The sequence below is a fragment of the Chiroxiphia lanceolata genome, chromosome 2, assembly GCF_009829145.1.
Source record: "Chiroxiphia lanceolata isolate bChiLan1 chromosome 2, bChiLan1.pri, whole genome shotgun sequence".
Taxonomy (NCBI): Eukaryota; Metazoa; Chordata; class Aves; order Passeriformes; family Pipridae; genus Chiroxiphia; species Chiroxiphia lanceolata.
This window is the reverse complement of record NC_045638.1, coordinates 119,590,720-119,606,907: the sequence shown is the minus strand read 5'-3', so window position 1 is coordinate 119,606,907 and position 16,188 is coordinate 119,590,720. Positions and strand designations below refer to the sequence as shown.

Below are 16,188 nucleotides of genomic sequence, written 5' to 3'. Positions count from 1 at the left end.
CTCAAGACCCACACTGAAGCAAAACAAGTTAATGTTCTGTTAAGTCACCCAGGAAGTGTTTGGACAAGTTATTAAAATGGCATCAAAATTACTCTGCCAGACATCATTATGTAGTTGCATTTAATGTGTCAAAACAAGAAGACCTGAGTGATTCCAACTCTTAAGGTAAATTACCTTGTCTGTCCTGCCCAAAGCCACTAAGCTTCAAAGAGAAATCAGACCCCTCCAAGCATCCCCATCCTGCCAGCCAGGCACAATAAAACCCTTCCATCCTGATCTGGATTCTTATGCTGAAAGACAACGATTACAGAGCAAACAAAAAGCTCTTTACTGAACATTAAGCTGATTTACAGTAGGTGGCAGTTTACTGCGCTCTTTTTCAATGGATTAAAACCCCTCTGTGTTAGAGAAAATTTGTTCCCTCACGTTTCTCTGCCCAGCACTGGCAGTAGCTCCCAGTGAGGCTGCACTTGCCACCTGCAGTTTATTCCCTCAGCCAGTAGCAAAACACAAAGGGCAATTTTTCCAACCAGCACTATAAGAAACACTATTTAAGTTTTTCTAGCATTACTGGAAGCCAAATCAGAGGCGTGTGTGTGCCAACAGAGAGAGAACAACAAAGCTGAATTCCCAGAATTCCAACACGAGAAACTCCAACGAGTGCTGGAAACAGTGCCTTCAAATTCCCTGTCACTTCAGAGGACTCAAAACCGTTCAAGGTGAGAGTTGTTTTGGTGGTGACTTGTTGATTTGTTGTTTTCAAGGAGAGACAAACTGTGTGTCACTTCAGAGCACCCAAACCTGTTCAGGAGGGGGGGGGGGTTGGTGTTGATTTTTTTGTTGTGAGGGAAGTGCCTTCCCAACATACTCACTCTCGCTCCTTCTCGGTGAGCTTGTCGTTGATGTTGTCTTTGATGGTGGAGCGGGAGCCCTTGTGGATGATGGGATACCTGAGTGGCACTTGCAGGAAGAAGGAGATCATGGAAACCAGGTGAGCAGTGTAGCCCAGGGCAACGGCGATGCTCCCGTCATCCTTGGCTGCAAGGACAAAGAGATTCCACCGTTGGATCCAGGGAATGCTGCTGCTCAGAGAGCACCACAGGCAACACAGCCCTCAGAAACCAGAACTTAGGAACACTTCAGTCACTTTGGAGAGCTTTGCACTCCCTGTGTTTGGCTCTCATGGAAAGCTGGTCGTGGCTCGTTCTCCTGCCAGTTTTACACGTCCACAGCTGAACTGCCTGGCTGGGGGAGGGCCAAGGAAAGATGGGAAAAGTGGAACAGGGTTCCCAAGACAAAAGTCAAGCCTTAAGCTTTGTGCATTTGTGTGGGTGGACTTGCCAGGGTCAGGGGAAGGCTGCACTGCTGCACAACTCCAGCCACCAGTGAGGTCACTTGGAGAGACACCCTCCCCAGGGCAGGAGCTCTGCCAGCAACTGCAAAAACTAGGGTTAACCCCTTGGTTGAAAGTATCCTTTTTAATTTGACATTTCAGGTTTCAACCTTGGAGCTTCACCTGCTGAGAATACACCCGGGTCTGGTGATTCAAATGACATCCTTTAGCCACCTCAGGGCTTGTCCTTTCCTTTTTCTCTGATTTTTATTCTTTGTAGGGGATACAAACAGCACAAGAGTCACCCCTCCTGATGCACAAGGGAATCCCATGAAGTCAAAGAGGACCAGCAGCAAAACTGGCTTTTTAGGGAATCAATTTTTTTTGATCCTTCAGATGCCAAGTTTTTAAAAAAATATTACCTACTGAGTGAGATAAGATCCATGCCAGGTTTCAAATTTAACTGCATGTTTCAATAAGCTGAATACTTAGTACTTCTTCATCACAACACAGTATTTCTAGAGCCTTGGATAAAGAATTAGCAATTCTTTTGTAAGGAATTAATGCCAGGAAATTGAAAATGGGCCAGAAGATGCACACCAGTGAGTCCTCAAGAATTACCCAACTGAGTTCATTACAACACTCAGTGCAACCAGGAAAACAAAGAAACAGACTGGGTTTTGTCCTGCTGACAAATTAATTTGTTTTAAAGATTATTCCCCCACTATTCTGCATCTGATACACATATTGTCAGTACAAGTTAGTTACTATGGGATGGCTTTAAAGAGTTAGACAACAGATGGAGGTTTTTGCTCAAGAAACTAGAGTGAGCAAATACTGGGAAGTTCTCCAGGGCATTTTACTGCAGCTCCAGTCACACCAAACACGTGCAGCTGAGTGCATGCAGTTACCTGTACAACTGCTGTACACACAGGCACATGAAATATTTGCCTCTGCAAGAGGATGAGGGTCGACAGTTAAAGCAGCAGCTGACTTGTAAAGCACTCCATGCTGTCACAGAGGTTTAAAGGCTCCTTTTGGTGAGGTATTTATCCCAGAATTTCACCAGCAGCTCCAGCAAACCCAGTGGGGATTCCTGCCTGCTGCCCCAGCGAGACTGATGGACTAGAAGTGGTCCCAGAGGAATTTTAGGTCAGACTCAAATATTCTGCAGAATCCCTGGGTTTGGGAAGCACCTCTGGGAAGGGGCAGGGAGCAGCAGGTTGCCCAGGGCTGTGTCCAGTTGGGCTCTGAGCATCCCCAAGGATGGAGACTCCACAGCCCCTCTGGGTAACTCCAGGTTTGGAGTCTCAGAACACAGAGGTGCTTTTCCAAGAGCCAACAGAAACCTCCTTTGCAGCAGCAAGGGAGCAGGGATAAACAATTCCTAAGTTTTTTTTTCCTAGTCTAGATCTTTCTGGTCAAAAATTTGGATCCCAAGCCATTATTATCAGTTTACTTAATTCCATGAAATTTAGAAGCAGTGTTAACTGTAACAGCTACATTAAGAATGTTCAGCTACCTTGAAAGTCTTCAGAATTAGGAAGCTTGACTCCACAAACAAAGTAATCCTTTTGATCATTCTGTAAGTTTAAAATCAACAGTGGAAAGTGAGAATGGAACAATAACATCCAGAAAACCAAAACCTGCATAAAATCCAATGACAACAAAGCTATGAAAAAAAAAAAAAATCCAAATCAAAACCTAAATATCCAGTTAAACTCAGAGTGACTTTGACACAGTATTTTAATCCACATTTCACAAAACTCAGAAAATATATGCAACTTTTTTAAAGAAGGAAGAGCTTCATTGTAAATCATTATATAAAAGGTTTTGGAGTTCAACATTTTGACATCTGTTTCTGTGCACTCTGTTAGAGTTCAGCTCACCTACTGTCAGGTTTACTTTACACCACTGCAAACAACGTGGCAAATATCCATTAAATTAGAGCTACAGCTATTCTACCATTGCAGTGGAGTCCCCTCCCTGGGAAGTTTGCAAATCCAAGGACCAAATGTAAGAAGAAGCTGGAATAAACAGGATGAGCAAAGAGCAAATTTCATCATGAATAAAAGAGGATATTTGCTTGCACTGCACTAAACAGGGAGTTCATTTCAGCTCAGGCAGATTTTTAGGGTGCTGCACACATACCAGATCAATGGGGTAGATGTAGGACAGCTCTGACAGCAGCTGCTTGCATCGAATAGTCTGCTGGGCATTTGTCTTCAAAAGCTGTTCTCTGGGGGAAAGAGATCCCCAACTCATTAGTTCCCTCAAAAACCTTAAATAAGACTCCCTCCTGCAGCTCCCCAGGTATCCCCTGCCCTCCCCAAAAGCTGGGTAACTCCACCCAAAACAGCACCACAGCAGACAGAAGTTGTTGTTTTCACATGTTCCTCACATTTCAGAGGTTTTTTGACTGAGAATTAGGTATTACGGAGCTGTTACACTAAGACAGACCTAAAAGTCCCACCAGAGCCCACACAGGCAACCAAGCATCTTGTTTTCTCCTCTTCTAGACTTGCCACTGGTAATCCCCCCTTTAGATATCTGCAAGTTGTAGCAGAGATGTTTTAACAGAAGTTTTGGGGCCACAGGAGGAAGGATTTGGTGCCAGAAGTCCCATTTCCAATGGCCTACTCTCAAGCTTGTGTTTCTTTTCCAATTGCAGAACAAGCAGAGGCCCTTTTACCTCTTGGCAGTGCATTCCTTCCTTAATTCACACAGGGATTCGTTGTGCTCTCCAAGTTTCTCATATTCAGTCCCAAATGCATTTTCTAAACAAGAGGAATCAGGGGGGAAAAAAAATAGTATCAGGTATTTTCTTAGTTAGCAGAAGTTTTAAAAGTAGATACTGACACAAAAGCTGGCAATAATCCTCCACTGAACTCTTCCCATTTTCCATGGTATGCTCCCAAAGTAGGGAATGCCAGCACAGTGGGATCTCCATGTACCCACTCACCATCCAAACACAACCAAACTTCAGCTTCCTTTCATACCTGTTCCCCTCATGGCCAAGCAGGGCAGGAATGAAGTATGGCACCCCAATCCTTGCACAGCCAGGATGAAGTACATGGCAAAAAACTCATTTTAGCAGTGACTCATTACTTGAGACTCAAATAGGTACTAAAAACAACAAAAAAAATCCTGCAACAAGATCAAGCATTTGTGTAGCTTGGCCTTGGTGAGCTCCAAAGGGGCAGTGATGCAGCATTTTCCTGTAGGACACCTTCCCAGTACAGGAAAATACCAGGATGACTGAGCATTTCACCTTTCACTTATCCCTATTAAGAGGGATTTTTTTCTCCTAACACTCGAACTGGAATCCTAATCACAGGAACAGTAACTTCTCCCCTGACATTACAAAGCCACTGTTTACTGTATTACAGTGCAGCTCTTCCTATTTTCTCCTAAAATGTTAATTAAAGACAGATTAAAGATCACTTTAGAGAGGTGTCACAGTAAGAAGTTATTTAGAGACAAGACTACAAGACTACAAACTGCTACCCAAAACTCAGTGTAACACAGATGGTGAAGAAATTATACCTGCCTGCAGATTTCAGATAAAGAAAAAACACAGCATGTTAGAGCCAGACAATAAATAAAACTGAAACAGAAACCATGACATTTTGGGCACCATGACCATAAACCAGGCTGAGGTTCCTACACTCACCTCTGTCACTCAAACTACTTTTTTGCTTGTGCAACAAGGCTACTTCTTGACCAAGGGCCTTCTTCTGCCTCTCCAGTTCATTACGTAGCACCAGGATCTTCAGCTGTAAACATTCACTCTCCTTCTTCTGTTGGGAGAAACACAGATTGAAAAAAAAAAGAAAAGGCAAGTTTTTCTGCATGGAAGCAGTTCCACGAAAAAGGGTACAGGAGGGAAGGAATAAACAGGACAAGGTTAGTGCCTGCCAGACTGAAGGCTGAGTTCACAGATTACCACAGGCAACAGATTCCCAAAGACTCTGATGGTTTTCTGCTTTGGAAGGAGAGCAACTCATCCGTGTCCCACACACAGACATGTGCCAGTGAGCACCAATGCAAGGAAGTCACCACGGGCCACCTCTTTTCTGTCAAACCCACTGCTCTGAGCTGAGCCCAGCTTTGCTGGGCAGAAAGCAGAAACCAGTGCCAACAGACTCCTCTGGAGAGGGGAAGAGGGCAGGCAAAACAAACTGTCAAAAGCTATTGCAAGATCCAGTACAATTCCTGCTTAAAACGAGCATGTCACTTGAGTGACAGCTTCTGCAGGAATTCTGTTCATCCAAAGGGAGTTGGGGTGCAGCAAGGTACAGCCAGTAGACTCACCTCACCCTGAATCCACCACAGGTTGCTGTCAAGATTGATCTAAATCATTACAAGTTTGTTTTTCCTGAAAAGCCTCTTCCGTGCACTGTGCAATGTTTATGCTTTTATAGCATTTAAAAAAAAAGGTAAAAATAGGCTAAGGAGTCTATCAATCCAGCTGAGCACCACACACAACTCACAGCCATTACATCACACAGCCCTCAGGTGAATTCCCATTTGAAATGACAGGCCTGAAGAAAGATTTTAAGTTCAAGTGCTAAAAAAAGCCAAGCTTAGGATCAAGACATGAGCCAGACGCTTCAGCGAGCCCACGAAAGGAGGTTGTAAGGAATGCAACGTACCAGCTCGTTCCGTGTGGATGTACATCTCAGCTTCTCCTCAATCTCCCTCCCTATCCTCTGCACAGTTACCTGAGTCTGTTTGATTGCACACTGGGCTCTGTGGAGCCTGCAGGGAGAAGAGAAGTTACAGCTGTGGCACGTCCTGCAGCAGGGGCTGAGGCTTCCGTCCCACACATCCCAGCCTGCCCCTTCCCAAAAGTCCGTCACGTTTTCTTACCAAGAAAGCCTCACCCAAAGCTAAAACTTTTAGGCGAAGAGTAACAACTGAGTGACACTTGCCTTTCCTCTCCATCTCATTTTACACTGGGAGAACTTTCTCCATTTAGTCCGTCATGTGATTAAGAGAAAGTTTTACAAGTTTTCACATCCCGACACCGAGGCAGCAAATCCTGACTGCTGGGAGGTGTTTTACTCACTGAAAGAGTGTTTCAGCTCCCAGTATCCTGTGATTTAGGTAACTGATAAATTGTTAGGAAGGTCATTTGCCATGTGAGCTCCTCACAGTGATTTGATCAATTCTCATTAACAACCTACAAATTTTGTAGTAACTAAGTTCTCCCCTTGCCCAAGTATAAGGAACAAACATCCACTCAGGCTGACTCCTCAAAACAATCCATATTGTGGAATACTGGTTCAGCTGGGTGAATTGATAGCTAAAGATATACCCCAACCTACAAAAACTGCTCTGCAATCAAGTCTGCTTTCAATAAGAAATGGATTTCTTTGTAAGCCAAACATCATCCAGCCATTTCTTGCACTGTAAAACCCCAGCAGTGAAACTTGGCTGCCTTGATGCCAAACAGTGCCATTTCCACTGCAAGGCAGAGCATTTTCTGACACTGCCTGACTCAATCCCAGGATGTTCACTGCTGTTCCAAGAACTTTCAAATGGTAACAGGAGGAACACGACCACATCCAAAGTTAAAGTCTTCCAAGATTAAAATTTTAGGGACTCCATGTCACAAAAGCAGCAACTACGAACAGAAATCTCCCTTTCCCAGCCAAAACCAGTCCCCACGTGGAAATCTGTGGTCATCCAATGAGGGGAATACAAACCAAGCCATAGGAATGCCAGCATGGAAATTTTGTCCATCATTTCTGCACGTACAAGACAGCCCTTGGTGGAAGCAATTATGATTGCAGCAGTGGATGGAGATCGGCAAGCTGACACCATAAATCTGGATTAAAATTTATAGAGAACGAATGGAGAGAAACTCCAACCCTAATTGACTGCACCTTGTTCCCATTTCTAGGCTGAATGCAGGTCCAGTGCTCCAGCCCAAAGTCAGCCCAAGCTGTGCTTTGAGCACAGCCCAGCCTGGCTTAGGAAGTGCCAAGGCTGAGCCCACGGATGGCACAACCCACGTGCTATCAGCCAAGGCAGGATTCTTCCTACGTCGTTCGAGACTTCATTTTTCAATATATTTTATTAAAATTATCACATCCACAGCACTTAAGAAGCTAACTGAGGGCTTCAAGAGGCCACTGGCCTGTTACCAAATTTCCTCTGGGGCTGAGAGAGCCAAGGCAGCTCCAGCAGAAACTCCAGCCCTTCTGAAGGGATGGTTCAGCCAACAGTGTCGTCAGCTCGTGTCTGCAGAGCTCCCAGCCATTGTCAGCCAGCAGCACAGCAACTGGAAGGGGAAGTGGGACAGATTTACTGCCTGGGGCCCCCAGAGCTGCTGTGCAGTTGTCCAACCTCAGCCAGTTCCACGCTGCTGCCTGGGAAAAACCGGAAAGCAGAGCGGACATTAAAATTCCTGAGCCCTCGGATGGACCCGAGGTGGGGATCCACGGGGCTGCTGTTCCATTCTCATATCACCTGCTCTCTGAGATGGGGGAAAGGGAGAGGAAACAAAACACCCTCCCTTCCTTTGGAAGGCTAGGAGACAGTGAGACAGATTAAAAACATAAGCCATACTGTAAGCTGAGCCCAACAAAAGCTGCATCCCTACTCGGTCTAGGAAGAAGCAGCAGGCATAACTTCAACATCTCTCCTCTTCGCTTGCTAGATCCCAAGTTCCTGAAACACAGGCTATTTGGGTTCTTTCTTCAAGGCTTTTCAAGTCTGACATCAAATTGCTTCCCCATAAAATAAAATAAAAGAAATATCTAAGCCCACAGGCCCCTTTCTCCCTTGGCTGGAAGATCTGAAACAACTCCAGCATACAATGTTCTGCCAGTCAGTTCAATCTGGGTACTGCCCTGGAGGGGAAGTTTTAGACTTCTTCCCATGACAGAGTCAAGAAGATCAATCAGTTTTCCTGACCTGCCAGGCCTGCACAGTGCACTGGCCCAACAGAACCTGACTGTACAGCCCAGGAATGTGCTGTAACAACACATTTACTGTCTTTCAGTCTGAACTAAGTTGGAAGGTTCAGCTGAAGCCCTTTCAGACAGGCTGCAGTGTCCTGGTCCCTCCTGGTTGTGCATTAGCAGTGATTTACTGGTTTATAGAGCAAGTTCCTTGCTGGCTGCAATCTGTAACAACGTGAAAGCTGGAGTGCAGTGAGACTTGTGCCTATTAAGCTCACATATGCTTGTATTTACATTAATGAAAGAGCCTCGGCTTTATTAGACATTTGATACATGATTTTGCAGTTCTATCATCCACTCCAAATATCTATTTGCTTCTATCAGCCACATCTGGATTTTTCATGTACAGGACCCTTAAGCCATAAATACATCAATTAATTACAGCAGTCACATACTACAGCTACTTCTCACAAGAGAAATAAATGCCTCTGGTCTTATTTGCCAGAACAACCTTAGTTTACAGCGAGACTAAATTTAAACTGAGAATTACTACCAGGGATTTAGAAAATAGAATGGAACAATTCTGGCAAGAAGTGAGACGTAGGATCCTGGAAGTAAAGTACCCAAACCTATTATTAAAGAAAAAATAAGCTAAGACCTTCCCATTAAATATAAAACCTGGAATGCACACTACTTAATATCAACCCAGAAACTGGATTGTGGAGAGTGCCAGCCAGCTATAAAGTACTTTTTACATAACCCCTTAAACCATCATTTGCTACATCTGCTTTCCCACAAGAAAAATTTTTTAATTTATAATCATATACTCCCTTTCCAATTTCCTCAGAAACCTATACCTACAATTTGTCAAAAGCAGATGTAGGGCAAGAGAAGACAGTAGGGAGTAAGAAAAGAACAAAATGCAAGTCTGACTTACTCATTTATGACATTAAACCTCTCCAAGAGCCAGTGCTGTCAGAAACTCACCCAGGACAGCACAGATAACTTTCCAGCATTCTTCCAAACTGTTTTGAGTCTTACCTGTGAGTCACATGTGAGTCCTATGCTGACATGTGAGTCTCCATCTGAGCCTTGCATGTGCAAGACTCCAATTAAGCTGTTGAATAACCAAGTCCACGTGGATTTGTGCACTGCAGGAATGGATGCTTTGAGCCATTTGGAAAAGGAGAAGAAAAGGAAAAAACACGTCTATCACACTGGCAGCAGGGCAGGTCCTGGCCTGCAGTGTGAGGAGTATTTAAGGGAAGCAGGTAGGATACAGATCACCCTCACTACTCCCAGGGCATGAAGGGAACAGAAGAGTCTTACTGGGAAGCTCAAACAATTTTTCCAGAAATGAAGCCACAAAACCTGAGATGTCTCTAGTCCTCTTATTCCAATTCACAGATTAACTCTAGTGCTGGGATGGATTTATGGGTTGATTTTTTTTTACTCAAAGAACAAATGTATTTGTGGCAAGTAACAGAGGAAGTTTCTTTTTGTTCTGTCTCAGCTTGCGATTACAGAAACCTTGTTGCCAGAGCAGAAAAGATCACACTCCAGACACTGTGTTTAGTAGAAAGGTCAATTAGATGCAAATCAGATTTCCCAAGTGCATAAACACGTCATGCTAACTCCTGCCAGCAGGACAGTGACACCAGCACAATCCCACTGCCTTTGGCCAACAAACCTTAATAGAAGCTTCAATTTTATTGAGCAAGACTAAAACTGGAGTCCACTGCACAATGAAAAGGAAGATGCACAAATTCAGGTTGAATGGGTTACAGGCTCCACCCAAGAAGGGAAACAGTTGCTCTCCACTTGATTGTGTTCCTCCAGTCACTGGCCACCCAAGTGAGAAGGTGCCTGTGACAACAGCACACAGGCCTTACCCAGGGAGGGAGGAGGAACACCACCCAGTATTCAGGAGACTCATGTTTGGAAGCTGCAACTGCTGCACTTTTCCTGGAAGCCACCCCCAAACTCCAACCTAAACTTACTTCCAAGAGAAGCAGAATCCTGCAGCTGCAGTAGAGAAGAGAGAACTCCCACTTGCCAGGGATGGTCAGAACGCTCACAGGAGGGTTCTGCAGCTCCTCAGACATTGGTGCATCCCCTACCCATCCCTGGAAGTGTCCAAGGCCAGGCTGGGCAGGGCTTGGAGCAATCTGGGACAGTGGAAGGTGTCCTTGCCCTTGGCACAAGATGGTCTTTAAAAGTCCCTCCCAACCCAAACTGTTCGATGATTCTCTGACATGGTCTGTTTTTCACCAATTCTAACAGAGCCAGGAAAAGGTGCAGGACTGTGTTCTGACTTCTCATCTAATTGAACTTTGCTTCATTAGCACCATCTTTTACACACTGTCACAAACAGAGAGAGGCAGAACAAAGCTATTTTTGAAGTTCTGCACAGCTCTGTGCATTTTCTCTTTTAGAAGTGCTCTGAACTCAAATTTGCCCAAGAGCTGGCAACATGCCTGCCTCGTTCACACCAAAAACCTGCCCCTGTAGGGGTGGTTTGTTCCCCATGGCATCTGAAGGTCAGAGCAGCAGCAGGCTGAACCCTGCAGTGAGCACACAAAGGACTCCCCCTCTCTGACACTTCATGGGCTGTTTCCCCTGGCCGTGACCCACGGCGCTCTCCACTGCAGCTCCTGGCAACAGCCAGGCTTGTAAATGGACCCCTGTGCTGACTGAGCAGCCTCAGCTCCCCAACAGCTCAGCACCACACATGGAGAACCCCTGGGAATACAGCTGTCCAAAAGCCTGATGCCACCAATTAAAATCCCTAAAGAACCTATAAAAAAAAAAAAAAATTCCCATCCCAGTTTCCACCTCCTTTGCTGCTTCCCAAGAAGCCACCACCCCACAGCTCCACCCCACGTGGCTTCCAGGCCAAGAGGGATGACACTCGCAATAATGTTCATCTATGTCAGTGCTAATTAATTAGGCACAGAGGCACTGGAGAGGTCTGACTGCAGCTCCTGTTCATCCATCCTGGGTTTGCCTGCCCAAAGCCAAGGGATGCCCTGCCCTGCCTGGCCTTGGCTGCCTCTACAGGACAAAGGGCCAAGTCTTGCAGGTGCAAATGTTTCCTGTTTAGAAACAAAGTTGGCTATCAAAAAGAACCAACCACACTCATCACCAGCAGAGCCATGTTCTGGCAGAGGAACTGAGTGATTTCAGAGCATAGGTCAGGTAAGAGGAATCCTACAACCCATCCCACACTTGTATTTCCACACTGGCTGGGACAGGGGCGTGGCATCAGCAGTAGCAACATGAAATCTGAAAGTCTGCAACACGAGCCAGCAATTTCATTGCCAAGATACAGGAAAAGCTGGGGCAAGGCACTGCAAGAGCACCAGGCTCCTGGTGACCACCTTTCCTGGCACATCCACACCATCTCCTCAGGATGTGGCACTGCCCACAGCATGGACATCCATAACTGCACCACTGAGAAAGGGGTTGCTCGGGGCTATGAGCTGGGGCCCTTCTCTGAGAAAAGGACAGCAAAGGGAAAAGCTGAAAACGAGAGATGTCAGTTGACATTTTAAAATTTAACTCTCTCCTGCCTCCCCTTCTTTCTCTGCATCTCCCAAAATGCCACGAGGGACAGGGCAGCAAAAAGCAGCTCTATTTCCATGTAGTCCCAGATGCTGCCCAGCTCCATTGGATTCACTTCTTCCACAGAGATGAGGATGAACGTAGAGGACTCCAGGGAAGTTCAAGGGCAGTACAGCTTTGCATGGCTCACCCTGGGGTTTGTTATCAGATGAAGTTAGAGAGCAGCTGATAAGAGCATGTCTTCTTCCTGCTTTCCCTCCTTTTCACCCCACTAAACAACTGGAAGCCTAGAGTTTGGAATTGCTGCTTAAACCCACCACACAAGAGCAAAGTGTGACGGAGCTGCCAGGGAGGACACTGGCACTGCTCAGGGCTGACTGTTCTGTGAGCAGCCCCACGTGCCCCAGACACACCTCACACTGAGCAGCTTCAGCCCACCAAGACCCTGCTCAGAGCTTAGGAACAGCAGCTTCACTTGCAGCATCCTCTCCATGTGTTAAAAACAGCTGCCTGAGGGCAGTTCCTACATTTGGCACACACAGTCCCACTGACTGGTGTCTCAGACAAACTACTCAGAGCTACTAATGAGCATTTCCCCACCACAGCTGCCTACACTGACCAGGTGTGCTGCCTCCATTTCCAGTTTCAGAGATTCACTTGTAAAAGTTCTAATAAAGCTGGAGGAATTTAAACACAAGCAGCACAGCTATTTAAAAGCATCTTCCCTAAGATAAGCAGAGCTAAACAAAAGCTGACTTTATATCATGTCCCCGTGTTTTAGGCTTGCTCACTTGAAGGTGATTGTATGAACATCAGCATTTCAGATCCCGGACAAATGATACCTACATTTGTGTTCTTAAATAATCTCTCTTCAGTGACAAGACAAACACACTCTTCCTTACATGAGCAGTTGTATTACAAATGGTAAACCCCAGAGCAAAGCCTGTCACTTGAACCCTACTCTGCCCTATGACAGATTAACACCTTGAAATATTATTTAAATCAGATTCAGCCAGATTAGATACCAGTAATATTACAGCAGCTGCCTGGAGCTGCTCTTCTACCCATCCAGCACTCAAATTGCACCAATAGCAGATGATGATGATGTTGTTAAAAACCACTATTTTTTTAAACAAAAATACAACCAAAATGTTTTCAATCTGCCCTAACTGGCTGGGTAAACCCCCCAAACATGCCATGCCATCTGCTGAAGGGATGGTTAAACCACACAGAGAGCAGCTCTGACTGCAGAGATAAAACCATATGAAGCTGAACTTCAAAGGGGCAGATCTTCACTAGTCCTTAGAGCACTTTTTGTCTCCAGGCAGGATTTGGGAGGATTTCAGGCACTCACATACTTGCACAGGCCAACTGCTCTCTAAGTATCATCAAGAAAAGCTGCAGAATACACTATATTAGTTTTTGTATTTAAAACTGAAGAAAAGTTTTAACATATAGGATTTTAAGCCCTTTCTTTAGTGACATCTCATCTTGCCAACACCACTTAATACTGAAAGGTCTGTTTTTCAAAGCTTAAAGAAAAGAAAGGCTAGAAAACCAAGAGAACGCTAAATATAAACCTATTCCCATTAGTGCCGCAAACGTGCTGAGAACTTGATTATGGAGACACGTCCAGAACATGAGCTCAGATGAATTTGGCCCTTCCTGAGCTCTGTGTGAAAGGTGAAACATGTTACTGCACAACCCATTACTACCAGCAACATAATATTTAGAAAAAGTCTTTCAGTGACCTCTCTTCAGGAAATCTGACAAGGAGCAAAAAACTCAAAATTTGAGCTTTTCCAGGTTTTGTTAGTGAGCCCTTTTAAAAGCCAATGGCCGGAAGAACATCAGTCCCTTCCACGTGCCACAAACAACTTATTAGCAACCTCACGTTCACCTGAAGATCTTGTCCCTGCCTTGGAACAGGAAGGTTCCTGGGCTGCAAAGGTGCCCAGAACTTCCTGGTGTAAAGCTGAGCTTTGCACCTTACCTTTTCCTCCTGTTTAATTAACTTGTAAATCCCTGTAAGGCAGCACCTGAGCACACAGGCGCTACTTTGATCCAACAGACAAAAAAAGTTCTACTGCTCACACATACTGTCATTGCTAATTAATTTTTTTAAACCAACACAATTTCAGCTGAGCACGTGCTTTCCATTAAGGCCTATCCACAACTTTTAGCTTCTGAGGAAAACAGTGCCATCACTTCTTCCCCCCCAAAGTAGTTTTGATACAGAGATCAGCCACACAAACTCTCACTGTGAAGTTTTCCAGGAGCGAAGGGTTAGGCCAGGACCTGTTTTTAATGGAGTATGTTCATACTCCATGGAAGTGCACAAGAAATGTGAAAAACACGTGAATAAAGCAATCAGGGTGAGCTGCACATGTTTGCTTCTTTCTATTCAACAAAGACTTTATGTTTGGTGGTACAAGAGCCTTCTGCTAATGGACTGTGCCAGAACGAAACCAGAACTTCCTGACACCCCCTGGGTTGTATCCCACTAAAGGCACAGGAACAGACACAGCCTCAGTTTAAATATGCTTTACAGAATCAAGGAACAGCACATTTACACTTTAAGAGAGCTTATAAAATAAGGACTTCTGAATAAGCAACCTCGAGTTAACTTTTCCTACCCCTTTCTTTTCCTACCCCTTTCTTCAGACAGGCAACACTGACACCTACTGCCAGCACTATGGAATGGATTCAACTTAGGTTAAAAAAAAAGTCAACTGCATTTTTCCAAGGACTTTTGAAAGCATGTTAAACATTTCTCTTTCAAGGGTTTCCTTCACAGCACATCTAGTGCTGTTCCTGCAGAACCTACCTTGTAAAATGCCTTTTACATATGGATTCCTCAAACTACTGACAGTGGTGGACCTCCATTATACTTCTCCATAACTAACATTCTTAAGCTATTACAATTAAAGCAGATCTGAAAAAGGACATCTTGCTTATGTTTTTATTACCATTTCATGTTTTTTACAACCAGAGACATTTAAGTAACCACCCAAAAGTAAAAAACCACTGTAAGCTCTCTTATGCCACACATGTGCTGGAATAACTGGGTCTGTTCTCATTTATTTAAAACACTTTTAATGCTGTTGAGGAGGATGGAGCAGGGGCTTTCCACAGAAGCTTTCCAACAGAGAAGCTCCATGATTTTGACATCCACAAGGCCTGTCCAGCTCCACAGCCAGCCCCTGGTCAGAGCTCTCAAACATCCCTGTGGCAGAAGCCCAGCGACCACCACGGAATGTGCAGACACCAAGACCCATCTCCTTGACACCAGCAGGAAACTGGCCTGACCTCAGGATCTCCTTTGCACATTCCACACCAGAACAGGGTTTTTTTTTTATATTCAGAAAGGCTCCTTCCACACCCAAATTCAAGAAGTTACAATAGCTACACAGGGTGTTACCAAAAGCCTTACCTAAGCAAAGAGAAGACATCGTAAGAGTTACGGACACAGTTCTGATCCACCTGGAGGAGACTGTTCTTCAGGGTACCTGAGTGATCCTTAAGGCAAGGAAAGAACAGCTATTTAAGAATCAAAAAATTTTCCACCTTGACCAAAAGCATGCACTTTTGGTTGAACAAATGACCTGGCATTTAACGTATTTTAAATGTCTTCATAATTTTACGTCCGATGGGTAGAAACAACTCAAGGTGGCAATAACACCACTTGCCTGTAAAGGTGTAAAAGACACTTTATCTGTGTTCTAGACAGAGAGTGTGTTTTTTTCCTGCACTTTTTGATCCACAGCTGTCCAAATCTTCTGCCCAGGAACGCTGAAGGATGCAGTTTACAGAGCTGCCACCCTTCAGCTCCAGACCCGAGAGCCCAGACAGGAACGTGCCAGAGCGACACGTTGGAAAGGTCAAAGCCATCTCAGTTTGGAGTGATTTGAACCAGTTTCTGGAAGTTACAAAATCTTAAGAGCCCAAAGCATCAATTCTGCACAGCAGGGATCAGAATCAGAACAGCCCAGCAGCAATTCCTCCTGCTGCAAGGGGCAGCTGTGGAGCTTTTCCATGTCAGGCACGGGCCCGCACATTCCTAGAGAATTCCACAAACTCAGAACGCTTTCTTCAGATGATAAAGTGAATTCTAAGCAGGTCAAACCACCTGGCAGCACTGTCGGAAAGTTTATGGATTCCAGGAAAAGAGGCCTTTATTTGAGTGCTTGAGGCAGCCCCAGCTGTCCCTGTGATCAGCCAGCCTTCCAACAGGGATGGAGGGGGACTCCAGCCCCACAACCCCTGTCTGCAGATTCCTTCCTGCCTCAACAGGCAGCTTCCATGCAGGTGGTGTTGAAATGCATTTACCTGTTAACACCTCCTCACAACTGTGTTAACCACAGGCCACACAGCAGACAT

The 16,188-nt window shown here is 45.1% G+C and overlaps 1 protein-coding gene across 2 annotated transcripts in view; it reads right to left on the bottom strand.

The window, feature by feature from the left end:
* Positions 1-16,188, bottom strand: part of UVRAG (UV radiation resistance associated) — a 62,117-nt gene that overhangs the window by 29,993 nt on the left and 15,936 nt on the right. For both annotated transcript variants that reach the window (XM_032678601.1, XM_032678602.1), the window contains exons 6-12: positions 15,242-15,327; positions 5,989-6,094; positions 5,007-5,133; positions 4,026-4,110; positions 3,485-3,572; positions 2,856-2,916; positions 873-1,038 (exon numbers count right to left, since the gene is read on the bottom strand). In XM_032678601.1, the coding sequence (XP_032534492.1) occupies positions 873-1,038; positions 2,856-2,916; positions 3,485-3,572; positions 4,026-4,110; positions 5,007-5,133; positions 5,989-6,094; positions 15,242-15,327 (719 nt within the window). The remainder of the gene's footprint in view (positions 1-872; positions 1,039-2,855; positions 2,917-3,484; positions 3,573-4,025; positions 4,111-5,006; positions 5,134-5,988; positions 6,095-15,241; positions 15,328-16,188) is intronic.